At 39.3% G+C, this 17,205-nt stretch overlaps 2 protein-coding genes across 8 annotated transcripts in view; both read right to left on the bottom strand.

Annotated features, from left to right (window-relative positions):
• Window positions 1-994, bottom strand: part of STON1 (stonin 1) — a 36,306-nt gene extending 35,312 nt beyond the window's left edge. The window contains exon 1 of one of the 2 annotated variants that reach the window (XM_049833538.1): window positions 915-994. The gene's annotated coding sequence lies outside the window, so the exon portion shown is untranslated. The remainder of the gene's footprint in view (window positions 1-914) is intronic. The other variant, XM_049833537.1, reaches the window with a different exon arrangement.
• Window positions 995-8,450: 7,456 nt separating this feature from the next.
• PPP1R21 (protein phosphatase 1 regulatory subunit 21) overlaps window positions 8,451-17,205 on the bottom strand; it is a 34,040-nt gene continuing 25,285 nt past the window's right edge. For 4 of the 6 annotated variants that reach the window (XM_049833592.1, XM_049833596.1, XM_049833594.1 and 1 more), the window contains 5 exons: window positions 16,507-16,542; window positions 15,185-15,301; window positions 14,155-14,253; window positions 12,265-12,393; window positions 10,450-10,699 (listed from right to left, as the gene is read on the bottom strand). In XM_049833592.1, coding sequence (XP_049689549.1) covers window positions 10,583-10,699; window positions 12,265-12,393; window positions 14,155-14,253; window positions 15,185-15,301; window positions 16,507-16,542 — 498 coding nt within the window. In that variant the 3' untranslated portion in view covers window positions 10,450-10,582. The other 2 variants (XM_049833597.1, XM_049833598.1) reach the window with 2 other exon arrangements.

Here is a 17,205-nt window from a genome sequence, read left to right as displayed (position 1 = left end):
CTGCAGCAACGATTTCAAACACCGGGAGCCTACATGCATAGTTTAGCATCATCAGCTGAACCACTAGAAAATATGAGAAAGGCTCCAGGAATTTGTTTCATTTCAAGCATTACATAAAAAACCTTCTCGATCGCCCCAGTCTCCTCCCTAACAAGGCAAAAGTCATGGGAACTTGATCCTATGGGATGCCCGTCACCCAAACCCCACCGATTTCCGCAGCGGTTCAAAGCTCTGGGTACCCCACACAAAGCCATCCCCTTTTCATCACTTCTGCTTTAAAGAAAAGGAGTAAAAAAAAAATAAAAGGAAAAAAGAAAAGGAAAAATAAAGAAAAAGGAAAAGAAAAAAAAAGTTGAAAAAGAAAAAAACAGGAAAAGAAAAAATTTTAAAAAAGAAAGAAGAAAAAGGGCAAAGGAGAAGGAAGAGAAGGAAGAGAAGGAAGAGAAGGAAGAGAAAGGAAAAAAGAAAGGAAAAAAGAAAGGAAAAAAGAAAGGAAAAAAGAAAGGAAAAAAGAAAGGAAAAAAGAAAGGAAAAAAGAAAGGAAAAAAGAAAGGAAAAAAGAAAGGAAAAAAAAGAAAAAAGAAAAAGAAGAAAAGAAGAAAGAGGAAAAAGAAGAAAGAGAAGAAAGAAGAAAAAGAAGAAAGAGAAAGAAGAAAAAGAAAAATAAGAAAAAGAAGAAGAAAAATAAGAAAGAGAAGCTTCTTTTTTTTTTTTTTTAAATCCTGTTCTTAAACCAAAACAAAGCAGCCCCATCCACCGGCCCGTTTCAAGCCAGGACTTGTGCTACGCCTCCACCAACCGGGAAAATTCCACTTTTGACGGAGCCCCCTCCGCGCCCCGGGGGGGGACCCGCTTCACCCCCTCCCCGGGAACAACCCCTCCGTCCCGGGACAGACCCGACCTCCGCTTCTTACCCACCAGTCACCGCCTCGGTGCCGCCATGGGGGGACCGGCCGCCACCGGGAAAGGCACCGGCGGGGCGGGGGGGGGGCGGCGGCGGGGCGGGGCGGCGGGGCGGGGCTTAGCCCCGCCCCGCCGCCCCGCCCCGCCGCCCCCCCCCCCCGGCCCGCCCGCCTCCCGTGGGGGGGAGCATCAGTGACACCCCACCACCACCAATTTTGTCGTTTTTCGGGTGTATTCATTTAATTTGCGCCCAAGCGCGAAGCGAGGAAGTTGTCCGAGCAGCCACGAAGCCTACGGAATGCGGAAAGCCGGGAAGAAAAACATCCGACGAAGCCAAGATTTCTAAGATTTCGGTGGTCACGCGAGCCACAGCGGCGGAGGGAAGTTTTTTACTAGCAAGTAAGGAAAGCGGTGGAGTCACCATCCCTGGAAGTGTTCAAAAAACACGTAGACATGGTACTTCAGGGGTGTTGGGTTGACGGTTGGACTCGATGAACTTAAAGGTCTTCTCCGAGCTCAACGATTCTATGAAGTATAGTTAAGGCCACTTTGCGTGTGCATTCGGTCGTAACTATGTCCGTAGGGGATCAACGGGCCTTTGCTGAAGTCACGAAAGGGCCGAACTCATCCTTCAGCCAGCCAAGAGGAGAAGAAATGAAGACGGACAAGGGCAGGGATAGACAACGTCTTTGATGGCCCAAAGGACACCACTTTCCTTCAATTCTTTCCTTCCTAAGCTGACTTCTCCTCCCAAAGAGTTTCCTCTGGAGGAACCTCACGCCTCTAAGGAGGACAAGGACTCCAGGATCAGTCTCTGCGGTAGCGCACCCTTCCTGAGCGTCTCTCTGGTAGCACTGTGCTGGCTGGAAAGCCTGGCTAGATCTTTGCAGCTGTTCAGCTTATATCGGATACATAAATTTGCTGAAGAATAGCCATTTCCTTCTCTTGCAGCGTCAATCTTCCTACCTCCAAAAAGGCAAACACTGTCAAAAAAAGGGCAAAGGATTTCTTGGTGTCCAAATGTTCGTGCCGCAGGAATGGGACACCTACAAGAAAAAATAAATAGTACCTGTGCTTTAATGAAGATGAGACTCAACCCTTGGGAAAGAACTTTATGGGTGGAAGAGCAGCCAGAAAAATGTTACTATCGTCCTGGAGAGTAAGAGAATGTGAGTTGCAGTCAAAGAGGGGTGAGGAAGGGCAAGCTGCCGAAAGACGAGGAGATTCAGAGGTGAACTGCCACTGTTTTATGGAGATGGGGACCTCCTGGGGAACAGGCTTGGAGGAAGCACATTGGCAGGCTCCGGTGAGGATACAAGACACTGCCAGGTGACAGAGATGAGCCAAGGTTGACTCTCCACGGGGTGAGAAACTGGTGAGAGGGTTTTACAAGTCCGTATGTTGTCAGAAAGTCATGTCAAAGCAGACAGGCTTTTCTGGAAACTGAGTTGAGGCAGGCTCCGGTAAATTCAATGGCGTCAGGTGGGATGAGCAGCGGCTCTGAAAAGCACGAGACAGCAAAGATTTCTGTCGCTGCTGAAGGACAGCATTTGCAACAACACCCTGCAGATCTCAGTAAAGCATCACTTCTTTTTCTTCAAGGTAGGCCATCAAAATTGCCAAGCCTTCCTAAAAACCAGCAAAGCTACGGAAAGACCAAGCTGCAACGTGGGAAGACCAAGTCCCGACCAGGTCTCGTCCTCTGTTCACCCTCTCAGAGCAAACACCTCCCAGCTCCCAGAGAGGACAGGTTACCTCATCCCTCAAAGTTCCTCCAGAGATAGGAGTTCCTCCAAAGATATATAGCACAAGGCTTGGAAGAGGGCTTAATTACCACCGGGATAATACAGTCATATTATCTGAAGTAAAAGAAATGCCTTCTTATGCGTCTCTAGAGTGCACCTACCAGAGGTGACAGGGTACCATGTGGGAAGTCTGCTCCCAAAAGGACAGAACACAGAGATAGAATGGGTAGGAGGAAGAGGGGGAAACCACCTATAAAACCCTCTAGAGCAATCCCAGGGGCACGGAGCAGAGCTGTCCGGGACTGCAGATACTCAATTATCGATGGCAGCGATAGCTCGCTCACAGCGGTGAGCGCCGGTTTCTTGTGTAATGCATCCAGAATTCTTTACAAAGCATCATCCATCCATTTTAGCTCCACTGCTTTCCAGTGGTGTTGAACTTTCCCTTGTGTTTTAAAGAGAATAAGGAGGTTGTGCTTTTGTAAATTGCTTTCATTTGTCCTACTTACCTTCTCTGAAAGTTTTCTTACGTTTCCTCCGAAAATTTAGCAATCCTACTTCTTTGCTGTATGCATGGGAAAAATTATTCAGGCTCTGGCTGCCTGAATTTGCAATAGAAGCGTTCAATACAGTTTTCCCTACAAATATATTCTTCTGTAAGCATAATACCATTACAAAAATTGCACTAGGAAAAACATTGTCCATTCTCGGTTTAAAAAAAAATAATCCATTTTTAAGATCTTAATTTAAAAAAAAATTAAAAATCCAGTGCCCAATATAGTTAGCCAGGTCTTTGTTCATGAGTGGTTATCATTTCCAACCAGGTAAGATACTGGTTGTTAAAATTAAGCTCCCAATGAGTTTTACATGGATAATACATAATTTCACCCGCGGGCTTGCTACCTACCAGCTTCTGACAGCATCTTGCTGTTGTTCACACTTCCATCCCAGTGCTGCATAAGGGACAGCAATGGTTCACAGAGGATCTCCTACCTAGACAGGAGAAGGGGAAAGAAAGGGTAGTGGTCTTTTCTTCGGATAGCCTGAAATTTTTTGTAATATATAGCATAATTTAATCTGTAACTTGCAAGCCAGTGAACCGTTACGTTCACTTTTTTTCCTGTCTTTAAATGTGTTTCTTCAGTACTGACAGCCCGAGGCCGCCAGGCTCAGATCGCAAAGCCGCAGCCCTGGCAAGCACAGGGTTAGGTAGCTCCGCATACCGCCCTCATCCCAGCACCAGAACCTGATCCCAACCTCTTCCCTCTGGAATTCCATCCCAGTGAGTCTTCTGCCTTCTCCCAGGACACACCCAACCTCTTGGCAGAGGGAACCAGAGGATCAGTACCTCCTGTTTCGCCAAAATGCTAGGACATTAGAAATACTTCCTGATTTCTAATATTTTCTACATACTCCAAAATGAGTCCTTCAGACTCTCATGTACTCCTGAGAATATTCAAATTTTTTGGTTTTTTGGCCTGTTAGCTTCCACATTAGCCCTTTCTAATGTTTTTCAAGGGGGAAGGGTATTAATTTCTCATGTCTCCTTATCAAGGTCAGCATATGGCTAAAACTAGATCAGATTTTTCCTTTGCTGAGACGAGTGTATGTGTTCAAGACAAGACTGTTCTTCTCCAGTAAATTCTGCTATCGTTTTCTCTTCCTCCAAAACAATTCAGTGCAATATAAACTCAAGCAGCAGAGGGAAAAAAAAAAAGTGTAACTGATACCGAGATTTAAAATTCCTTAATATAATTTGAATTTAATATATGGCAAATGCAGAACAAATTAGAACTATTAAAATTATTTCTACTGTAAATACAATTTGAAGAGTATTTCACATAAAGGTACAGTACTACATATATTGCTACAGGCAGTTATTAAACTCATTCAACATTTTACAGTGCTAACAAAGTCAGTTTACATTACTGACTATATTTATGTTGATCTTAACGTGACTTGCAGTATATTACCCTTTTTATAAAAGATTTACTGTTTATGACTATTTTGTCAAAAGTGAAACCTGTCACTTCATATCTTGCTAGAACTAAATATTCTTAATTGGAGACAGAAGAGCACTCGTCTGTAGCCTTATTTTAAACTCTTTGCTCTACTACTTTGCCTTCTATTTTAGCAACAAATTTCTGCTAAAGTCCATCTTAACCGAGAATTCAAACCAAAACGCAAAAGAGAGTAAAATTCTTCTTTCCCTCTCACTCAATAAATTCATTTTTCACTTAGTACTATTGCTATTGAAAAACCCTCACAAGTTCAGTATATTCGTTATTTAAGTACTGCATATTCGCTACACAGATTTTTAGCATACTCTTGTTCTTTTTGTGAGAGACTGATTGCTTGTTGGCTTCAAATGCTCTTGACCTCCTGGGCTAAACTGATTCTCTAAGAGAAACTTGTTTGGACTCAAAATAAACCAGGCTTTCCAGATCTCAAAAGAAACTTTTGGTAAAAGTGATTCCCCCCCTCCCAAGGCAAGTATTTGCTGTATCCAACTTTGCATATGCTATATGCAATTTGAAAGTCACCAGGTAGAAGGCATTTAAGGGCTGCAGCACCAATTCCAGTATTACAGCTCTTCCTTGTGCCAAAGGTTGCAGTTAAATGGAACTGCAGGGAAGTTCTCAGTTCAGATTCTTTTCAAGCTCATAACTTCATTAAAATAATATTTCTTGAATAAAGTGTTCTGCATTTACTATTCAAGCACAAATAGAAGCCTTCTAAGTCCGAGAGGAAGGCAAGGTGCAGCTTTAGTGGGAGGGCAGACAAGGATGAAGACTTTTTTTGTAGTAGAAAAGGGGGTGGGAGTGGAGATTTAAGGTCCCCCCGTACGCATTTCAGAAGCAACAAACTTTATACGGAGAAAGTTTGCAAGAACCTACATGCCACCACAGAGTAGCTTCCAAGTCAATTCATGAAAGAATCCATAGTGCTTGAAGCGACTGGAAATTACCTGGACTTTTTAATTTTGTAGTCTTAACTCTTCTCAGGACCAGTGCTCTTTACAGGGGACCATAAATACAGTTTGGATACCAGGCTTGGATTTCAAAGGCAGTATACTTAAGACCTCATCAGTTTATAAAGTTTTGGACTTGCAGGGTGAATTAGAATTAAAACCAGTACAGACAAAGTATGATTTCTACCGTTATCTCTGCAATTTCACATATAAAAAAAAAGATTAAAACTGAAAAGGACTGTTAGCATGGTAGCTTGCCATGCAAATTAAGCCCAATGAGAATCATACGCTTCTTATTTTGCAGCTCAGCTCCATCACCTCGGTATTCCAGCAATGCAAGTGTTTGCACTTGAAGCTTCTGTAAAAAGCTGAATAATTCTGGATTAGCATTGACATGTCTAAAGCTGCCTACACACACAGCAGAGGCAGACAATGAGATCTGCCCCCAGGCTAGTTTCCATGCCGTGGATTTCATAGCCCCAGTCAGGCCTTGGTTTATAAAAGTCCCCAAAAGCTCTTCTCTGTCCCCATCTGTAACCAAGCTAGCAGTTCTGCAGACACAATTACAGCGAAAGCAAGTTTCTAACTCTCCCATTAAAAGAAATGCTCAGGAATTAGGGCAAACATGGCCTCTTCTAAACAAACATGGTTTTAATTCACTGCTGAGTAATAGTGCAAGTAGTAACAGAAGCAGAAAATGCAGAATAAGACAGAACAAGCATTCTTAATAGAGCGGCATCTAGCCTTTGTGGGAGGAAGTAATCAGACCTCTGGTAGCAATTACAATTTTTTACTGCACTAAGCTTTTTTTTTTTATTATGACCCTGCTGTTGCTAAGACAGTGCTCTCAAATTGCCTTACATACATACTGTATTAAAGATCAACAGGTTTGCCCACTTTACAGGGCCAGATGGTGCTCCAAAGTTTAATATATCATGGGATTTATATATATAAAAAAATTACAGCATTCACATTGCTCAACCAAGCTAGTAAACAAGTCCTCTGGTCTCACGATAAGTGATACGTGGATAAAAAGTTTATTGCCTTTCCTGTTTGCAACTGATGCCTTGGATGTCTGAGCAAGTCTGTTCTTGGGAGTTAATAGTGAGCACTGTTGAACGGTGACAGGCCCCTGCTGTGCCCAAAGTCAGCATCAAGGAAACATGCTGGGCAGAGACCTTCCCCCACCAAAAATTCAACTCATCTGTCAGTAAGGGAAGGTAGAGTAGAAAGAGCAACAGGAACACAAGTACAAACGAGAAATGAAGTTGACTTGGTAAAAAGGGAGAATACCCTGTACAAATAGCCAATGCATTTCAACAAAGACGGGAAAGCAAAGTGTTTCAGTCTTGATACTGATGCTGCTTGGAGTGCTACTAGATCACGTGAAGTGTGAAGATTCCAACACCACCACTATTGAAATGTTGAGCTGGTTAAGGATGAATCTGAAGGAATTAGCAAAAAACATTACAAACACCACCATTTTTAAATCAACACTTAAGATGATCAGTATTTAAATCACATATGTATAGTTACGTATGTAACAATTTAAAATAATCACATCACGACTTGAAAAGTAACGAGACAACACCTCTGCACAGCTTATGACTATGTCAGCCTAAGATACCTGGTTTAGAAGTTAATCTTTCAGGCAGGGAAACCTCTGATCTGTAAGAGCTTAAGGCCTTTTAAAATAGCCAATGTATATGGTGCTTCTTGGGTACTTTCAAAACTCATGAAGCAGCAGTGCTTAAGAGAGCAATCTTGGAGTGGAATTCATTCTTGGTTATAGCAAATATTTATTTTGAACACACAGAATAGTTACTGGGGATGTATTCTCAGAAATCTAGGATAGCTAAACATTTTGAAATCTTTGAAAGTGTTAGTATAGGTTTAAAACAGAGTTCAGAAAAAAATATTGAAGATCCAGTTATTAAAACCATTAATAGGAACTAGTGCTGTTACCTGAATTGGTCGCTTAATTCATGAAGTGCCCAACGTTATGGAGAAATGAATTAAGCACTCTAAAAATGCTTTAAAAACTTGTGTGCTACAATGAACTGTCCATTAAAAAAATTAGCACTAGGATTTTTCTTTAACCCTGGTTTTACACTGTATTGTTCTAAAGATTCTCCTCCTTCACAACAGTTTGTCATTGGTTTCCTGATTAATCAACTAGGAAGTCAAGTATTCACACTGTAAATTTTTGAACATTAATTCCAGTATTAGTACAATTTATTTGCCCAAAATTTGTGCATTCCATAATAATCTGCACAGACTGTTTCATACAGACGAAGCAGTTCAAATTTATTTTTCTGGAAAACTTTGTCTCAGAGATGACTTCTTCAGTGCAGTGTTGAAGACAGCCTTCAGCTTTTTTAATAGCATAGCATTGTTTAATAACAATTTAGATATTTAAGAGCATTTGAGATATTAACCGATTCAGAACCACCTGGTTAGCAGATAGGCACAAGCTAGTTGGGCATTTCCACTTGTTCCAGTTTCTAATGCCACTGAGTTAATGTAAGGTACTATGCACCTTCACAGCACTACTACAACGGTATCCAAAATACTGTTTTAAATTTTTTTTCCAATATTCTGTTTTTGTGTATTGATAGTTTACGATTGTCTGGAACTTACTTGTAAATGTTTCCTTTAAAAACTGAAGGCTGCCCGAGTGATCAAAATTGTCTCTTCCTGAGTATGTTTACTGCTGACTGATAAGCAGGACAACCAAGTAACATTTCCAAATAGGCACAGCAGGGAAAAATGCAGTGTACGTTGGAATTGTACCTATATGCCTACACATTCTATATTAATTCCAGTTTTGATGTTAGGCGTATACTCTGTTGTAAAAACACTTTTGAGACAAGATATGCTTAGCTTTTTTATGCACATTTTTAAACACTCAATCTTCAACTATATTTTTACTTAGGCCTGTCAAAAATGGCATAAGCAAAACCTTTTCCTGAATGCAGCCACCTATGAGAAGTAGCATTAGTAACAAGTTCAGCAATTTGATTCAGAGAATTAAAATAACTGAATTAGTACCTTCACTGCAAGATGAAAGCCCTCAGAAAAGGCAGCATCAAAAGAACTGGAAGAAAACAATTAGCTTCCAACCCTAACTGAAACAGTTGAAGCTGTATCTGCTTCAATAAAATGGTTAAAAGTTAACACTTCCCAACCCTCATTAGCAGCACCATGTAGTTTTTAATTCAACACGATGCTAGTAAGAAACCATGCAGGCTCTCCCCATCTCCTGTGCCTCCTTTCCAGTTTCATGACCACATCCATTTTGTCATTAAAAGGAAAAACTGTATCAGAACAGTTTCACAGTTGCCAGCAATATAGATCAGATGCTTGTTTGCCTTCATGCAGACAAGAAAGTGAGAAATGCTGACGTGGACTCGGTGTACTTTGCACACTGCAGCATTAGGTACAGAAATACAGCTTGGGTCAAACAAAGAGAAGCACTACTAACAGTAACTAGACTCGTCTAATTACTTAAGCTCACCTCACTGGGAATAGCTGTTAACATCTCACCACAATACCACACGGTGTAACCTGGGTATAACCAGAATTAAGAAAAAAAAGTCAAGCTGGTTTCATGTAGCTGATTTTATTATTACATACTAATAATACATATTGACACAGCTGATATCAGAGTAAACCCTTATGGGACAAATAAGTGCCATAATGCAAATTATGGAACAGAAGATCAGTGTAAAGTGTGGAGCAGCACAGCTTCTGATTAAAAAAATATAAAGAAAAAAACAATGCTGCGAAAACTCGTGGTATTAGACTTCACTTAAAGAAAAATAATCTTAGCGGAGGCCTAAAGTCCACAAACTTCCCAAAACACAGGAAAAGCCATGTGCATCCCCTCAGTGAATCCATCAGGACTTAATTCCATGAAGACTTTTTGCAAATTCAGTGTTTAGATCTTCTACATATTTCATATTCTTCTTTACTGTAAGAGAGCACAGTAAGCTGATCTATTCTACACACATTGTTTCACTCTTTTGGGGCAAATTACAATCACAATTTCCTCTAGCTTTAAACAGCTATTTCAACCAATATATGTACATGTATGTGTAAACAAAATGCCTAAGTAAGGGCTTAAAGCAATTTCATAGAAGTATCCCAATTCAACTATTTGTGCTCTTTACTTCAAAATCCAAAGTGTCAAATACAAGCAGCAAAAGTTTCCAGTATTGCAGTCTAAAATAAAATAATGATCCCATTTACTTGTGTGAATTTATAGAAATCATTTAAAGCCACAATTCCAATTCAAAAGGGCTGAGAACAGGAATAATACATTTACAGTAACTGCACAGCTTGCATGGCCAAAAAAAGTCTGAAAACTCATTTTTAAACTGTTATTAACAAGGAATGTACACATCTTGACAATTTAGCGCATAACTCAAAAATAGACAACTACTGCACTGATCCAAATTCGTTAATGCATAATCATATTTGAAAATATACAAAATCTGAAGTTATTACATGAAATTAAAACCTGGTTTTAAAAAGTGCACAGTAAAAACCGAAGGTAATTAATATATAAATTATCCACAGAGTGTGTATTTCCTGGTTTAGAGCCAACATTAAGTTCTGTTTTATCTGTTACAAGTTCTAAATATTTTAAAGCCATTTACAGCACCAAATCAGTTTTTACTAGACCCAATACCACCCTCTGCTCTCTGGAACAAACAGGAACTGGACAATGAGCATTCACTATCTGCATCCTATGCAGCAGCAGCTTCCGACAACAGTTGATTAGCTGCAAGCTATCGATTTTTGTTCTTTTTAGAATTTCCCTGCAACGAGAAACAAGTGAACAGAACATATAATTCAGATAAGAAAATCTAGACAGATAACATAGAAAACCTGACGTCTGATAATTTATACCTACAACAAAGAAGTACAGTCAAACTGAAAATAAACAGTCCATAGGCTTCTAATCATGTAAGCTTGTAACTGTTTGTTCTGAAAATCCCTCTATCTTTACAGGCGTAACAGGGAAAAGTACCAGATATTCCAAATAAGCACAACAGTACCTTACTTCAGTTGAAACCTGTGGAAAAGAGACGTTTGAGTTATGTCCCAAGACACTTGATTGTATTAACACCACTAATATTGCAAGGGCAGGGAAGGCAAGTCAAATCATAATTCACCCTCAAGTGATATTTCAAATATAAACCTTATAGGATGATTACCTCAAATTAAAATCAATCCCTCACCCTATCATTTTGTTCCAAAACAAATTTAACTTTAACTTGGTCTATATAGAATATTCCTAGTTTAGAAAATAATTTGTTCTACAGCTAACCAACTCACATTTGAGTTGCAACAACTCCACAAAGCAAACATGTAGCTTAAAATAAACTTTTGTGTAATCGTTACCTGCTGGCAATTCTCTGTCTTTCTATTTCCTTAAGATAACATTCATTTTTAATCTAACCAACAATTCACTCCAAGTGATAATGGGTTGAAGTCAAAATCATGCAGTTAAAGCCCATCGCCTTCTACATTTGGAGACATTTGAAAATCTGTGTCGACTGTTGTGAGATTCTGAACTACCTCCTTACAGAGTACCACTTCAAGTCTTGAAAATATGACAAGTGAAAAATTCCAGAAACCATTTTATAAAAACATGAAGTGCTATATTCAGTATGCAGCCAAGCACTTCCTTCTAAAAACACAAGAGCTTATACACCAAAAAGTAATTTTAAAGATTACAATGCCAAGTCAAAACACTCAGACATCTGAAGAAAAACAGTTCTATACATGGTGGGAAAAGTTTACTCTATAAAAAATTAAAACCGCTATCATAGGACCTTTAATCAAAACATGGGGGTTTTTTAAAACATTTTTTAACCCTTCAGGGAAACCAGCTTCCATGCACTCCACAATTAAGGAGAATAATGCTAGTTTATTAGTTTCACAGCCAGACAAGTGCAGGGTATAGGCTTCCACAACATCTGTTCCTCCCTGAACCATCAGAATAAGATATACTATGGTTTAATCACTGACTGTTTGAAACAGCAGACTTCTGTATTTTTCATCATTAAGTCAAAAACTTCGTTTCTGATAAACAGGTAGACTCCTTGCTTGGAAAAGAATTTAAGTGTGCATTTTAAGTTCACAGAAGAATATAAGTGGCAACTTTTTCATTCCTACATATGAGACAGAGACAAACTAGAATACAGAAATAAAACAGAGAAGAATAGCTGCCAAGAACAGAGTATGCTGCAACTGAAAGAAAAGTGCAGAAAGGACACTCCTACCAGTAAGTCAATCATAAACACCCAGTATCACTAGCTGGATTCGCAAATAGTTCCATTTTCACCACATATAAACAAAAAAGGTGCTGATCTTCCATCAGAGCATACACTTTGAAAGCCTACTTTGAAGCAGTGACATGCAGTGTTTGTTCTTTCCCACATGTATGTTTTGCAAGAATTTGTTGTTCACTGAAATGTGCAGGACCAGGTTTGGAGTTTTCTTTCCAATTGGCCGAGAATAAGAACTAGAGTTTGTGAATTGATTCGTTGAAGGGTAGTACTGCAGGAATGCTAAATGCAACCCATAGACCTCCAAACTGCAGCCAGTGCCTAATGTCAACACCCGGCAACTTACCTTACTAGTCATCTTTAGTGTATCAATTTCTTCCCTTTGTTTAGTTAAGGTTTCATTCATACTGCAGAGATGGTCACTCATCATACTTAACTGATCCTCATAACTTCTCTTTGTCGTCATCAATTCATCCTAAGGTGGGGAAAAAAACCCAGAAGCCTTTGCTTAATATTAGTAGCAACTGGCAAAGTAGCCAACTTCTATCGCCACTTAGTAAGCTATACTTTTGATGCTGAATGTGTGCAATTAAGCTAAACCATTGAAAAAAAAAAAATCACTTTATTAAAGAAAGTCAATAGCTATTTGTCTTTTACCTGAAGTCTCGTGCATGGTCTATTCCCCTTATTTTTTCCTCTGTTTCCTTTATAATTTTTCCCCTACTTTTTATGGCTTACATAAGAGACTAACAGCTAAGTTTTCCAACATTGCTTCCAGCCAAGAAACAAGTGAAGTTTATAGGGTTAGAGCATGGCCATACACGTGGCAAACAAAGCTGAAGGATTAGAGAGACATGGTAGGATAGTGTGCGTGACTAGAACGCAGGAAGGACAGGACAGAAGGGGAGAAATCATGCTTTATGTGAAGGAGTGGTTTGAAGATGATTACGATCTCATAGGTAGGGATCAGAGGCAAACAACAAGGGTGATATGGTGGGCATCTGCCACAAGCAGATAAGAGTCTCTCAACCCCAGACCCTGATCCTCATGAGGGATTTTAACTACTCTGACATCTCCTGGAAGAGCAAGAAGGTGGTACACAAGCAATTCAGGAGTTCTCTTGAGTGTGGTAAGGAACTTCTTGATACCAGTGATCAACAGGCCTAAGAGATGCTCTCTGCTGGACCTGTTACAAATAAGGAAAAGCTGGTCAGGCATGTGAAAGCCAATGGTAGCCTTGGCTGCAGCAACCACGAGTTAGTGGAATTTAAGATCCTGAGGGAAGCAAGCAAGATGAATAGTAGAATTACAGCCACCCTAGATTTAAGAAGAGTAGACTTTAGCTTTTTCAAGGTCTGCTTGGCAAGAACAACTGTCCTGGAAGTCAAAGGGGCCCAGGAAAGCTGAATGATCAAGGACAGAGCAAAGAACAGCCCAGTGCTTAGGAAGCGGAGCAATTGTGGCAGAAGGCCAGCAGGGCTGTACAGGAAACTCCCGATTCAACAGCTTGATCTGAACTCTCTCTGCTCTGACCAAAGGAGGGGACCAGATTACCTCCAGAGAACCCTTCCAATCTAAACAATTCTATGATTCAATATTATGCATTTATGAACTGAGTATTTATATATACTTTATTTTACTATTGACTCCTTTCTCAGCTGTGTGGAGGGGAAGGACAAAGGGACAGGACATTCAAAGGACATCTGGCTTAAGATTTTATTATCTTTTGTTAACAACGGCTTCTTAAACATCACCACAAAGTTATTTTTGCTTAATATTTAGCTATCCATCTCAAAAAAACACCCTGGCATTTCTAAGACTTTCAGTCCCAGGTGCTAGAAAGGATTAAGAATTCAGTGTATCATCTGAAACCAGTCACACAACCACACCTTTTGACAAAAAAAAACCCAAAAAACCAAACCAAACCAAACAAACAAACGAAACAAAAAACAACCCAAAACATTTTCATAGAAAGACTTAACATGAAACGTGCTAAAACACAGGCTTGGTTACTATAACCTTTTCCTTGCAAGCATGTTCCACTTCAACTTTATACCTGGGATTTGAAGTGTGTTATTTAAGTCTCTTCTCTACATATCATTAGAGTTCTTACATCACATAACTAAGGACCTAGTAAAGGCATGACCATGCTCAATGGTTGTAATTTTTCTCCTCCAACTTCCCCTTACAAACAATTATGAAATGCATTTATTACATTAGGTAACATTTCACTTGCCTGTAATCTACTGATGTTTTGACTAGCTAGTTTCAACTCTTCCGTGAGAGATTCCTTGGACTTCTCTGCTAAAGACAGTCTTTTGGCAAGTGCTCGACACTGTCAATCAGAACAGGATAGGGAGGGTAGAAGGGAGGAAAGTTAGTTCCAGAGTACTGCCTTGTGCCGTCTTTAACTGATTGCTTTGGATGTTTCCATCCTTCTGTAATCCTTAGATTTCAAGAAACTTAGTCAGAGCTTGTGCACATTTTCAAATGCAAAGGTAATGTAATAGTTAACATTAAATTTTTCTTTCGTTTTACAGAATTACCATATTGCAAATCCTCTAAATACCATTTTTTCCCCAGAATTACTAGGAAATATTTCACAAGGAAAAAGCAACACAAACAACTCACTTCATACATTGCTCAAATATCAGAGGAAGATGGTTCTTCCATACTACGTCATCTACCATTAAAAAAATATTTAAGAGAATTTGCTCAGTCAGCTTGTAACTTTGGTATATTCCACATCAGTTAATTACACAAATAGAACTGGCCACTACTTCCAAGAAAAATTACCTCATGATTTGAAATGAAAACAGGAAACCACAGGTACAATGAATCGTTTTGTTAATTCTTGAAGTTAAGTATAACTTATGCCTAAGAACCAATTTCTCAGAGGAGAGCCGTTTTCATCACTTCATGATACACTCAAATATTTCTGAATGACATCAGCATCACTTAAGTCATAATTAAGTCAAAACTAGCTTGGTAACTAAGGCAGCTTATATGAACAAACCTATATATCATACACATTATACTTCTTAATACACCCAAGACAAGGCCACCAAAGGATTTATTTAAAAAAAAGTCTTTCTACAGTATCCATTTTTATGCATACTAGACCACAGCCAAAAAACATATTCCAGGAACAGATTTTTATGAAGCATTATGTTCCATATATTTAAACTCACAGTCATAACACTTGCCTATGGAAAGTTCAAAAATGGATTTACTGTTTTCAATATAGACACTGCCTGCATGCTCACCTCAGCATGAAAGTGTACTGATTTGCTGTCAGCAAGCTGCAGATGCGATGTAAGTTCTGCTATCCTTGCCATGTAGTGGTTTTTTATCAGGTCTTCACGAGACTCAACATCTGGAGCCTGGCAAAGCAAAAATTAAGCAGAGATACTTATGCTTAGAAAGTAGACTGAATATTTGCATCACAACATTGTCCTCTATACTAACTTCTCTTCTTCCCTCTTGAGGCCTGGGTGCTCTACCCAAAAGCATCAAATTCCTCAAACACAACAGAAAAATTACAGCAAGTCACTCTGCAATTTGTCACTCTGAGGGCGACTCTTAATGTCAGACTTCCTTAAAGAACAAAGAGCTGACTGAAGATGTAAGAAGTTTGCTTGATTTAACGTATCAAGTCTCCAATGCAAATGAAAAACCACTGCAGAAGTGGACTGCTTTTACCTACATAGAAACTTACTGGCTTTTCCCAACAAGGAAGAATTCCTTCGCATAACTAAGTTTCAGAAGCTCACAACAGTCAGAACTATTTCTAATGTTTCACGTTCCAGAAGTTTCTTTAGACATTTGAACTTTAAAAAAAACCACAAAACCAAACCAAAACCCAAACCCCACAACTTGCCAGTTTACTGTAAGTTACAGAGTAACCCCCTGGAGGCAGACTTGTCATTACTTTCAAGTTCAGCACTATGCAGTAGCTTTTAAGAACATATATCAATTATTATCTGGCTCTCACTCTGCTCCCACTCCCTTTTTAATCACACCTTCAGAAGAAACAGAGGAGTAAACCAAAATACACATCAGTTCCCTGCAGTATCAGAAAAGGGAAAGCACTGAATCTTATTCTGCTAAGCTCCTGCTGGGGCAAGCGTTACACTATAGCAGTACTAAATAAAGAGTTAACATTTAGTCTGACAGCTGGCTCAAAGTTTCTTTCAGTGTGACCTCTGGTTTGGGATAACCCGTACTTAAGTGTTAAAACACCAGGCTCTACAGTCAGTGACTTTTTTGCAACTTGAGCCCTTCCTCAAGCGTTAAGAATTGAGGCTTGGAATGCAGCTAGGGTTACTGAAGTACAGATGGACCAACGCTTTCCTCAAAACACAGAACAGACCAGGACCACTGCTCCAAATAAGAGAATAAGAGAGAACAGTTCACTAAACAGAAGAAGAAAATTAAGAAATACACGGATTTCAGAAACTTGAACACATGGGTGACTGATGGCGTTATACTATAGTATTCTTGGTAATTAGACCTTTGGAATAAGTTTAACAGAATCAGAATTGAAGTATTTACCAGATGTAGCTTGATAATGTTTAAAACAGATTACCTTTTCATTATCAGTAGTTATAGTCAACATTCCAATCTAGAACAAGGAAGAAAATACACTTAGGTGAGAACTGCAAATACAGATATGATAGCTGCAAGTCATTTCAGCTTCAGTCATAGGACTTCAAATTAAAAAAATCTTGCAACAGTTAACTAAAACCAAATTTAAGTACTTCCACCTCTAACATCAACAGGGTAATAATATACATGAATGCCCTGAACAGAATTAAAGCTGACACCAACTCTCCAAATACATCTTTTGCCTTATGACATACACAGGGGAAAAGCAATAAAAGCAACAAGATGCAGCTAGCTTGTATGATTATGCAACTGCTTGTTTACATGAAACTAATTCAGAGGTACGCTAGTACATTGAAACACTACTTTTCACATTTAAGAGCAAGGAAAGCCAACTTCGATTTCTTGAGCACCTTCTGAATTCCTTTCTTTCCACTTTGACTAGTAAGTTACATTGACAGTTCAGTGTGAAGCACTGACTGAACTCTAGCAGAGGGATGTATGCCAATAACTAGTTTCATGGAAGAATATCTTCACAGAGAATCAGAGGGGTTTTTTCTGCTCTCAACAGCAGTAGAGATTTGGGGTTATGGGAAATATTTATACAATATGTTAACCTGTGAGTTACATTAATTACACATAATTGTGGCTAGAAAAAGCCAATTTCCTCAAACTCCTAACA

The sequence above is a fragment of the Accipiter gentilis genome, chromosome 30 (assembly GCF_929443795.1).
Source record: "Accipiter gentilis chromosome 30, bAccGen1.1, whole genome shotgun sequence".
NCBI classification, from domain to species: Eukaryota; Metazoa; Chordata; class Aves; order Accipitriformes; family Accipitridae; genus Astur; species Astur gentilis.
This window is presented reverse-complemented; position numbering and strand designations above follow the sequence as displayed.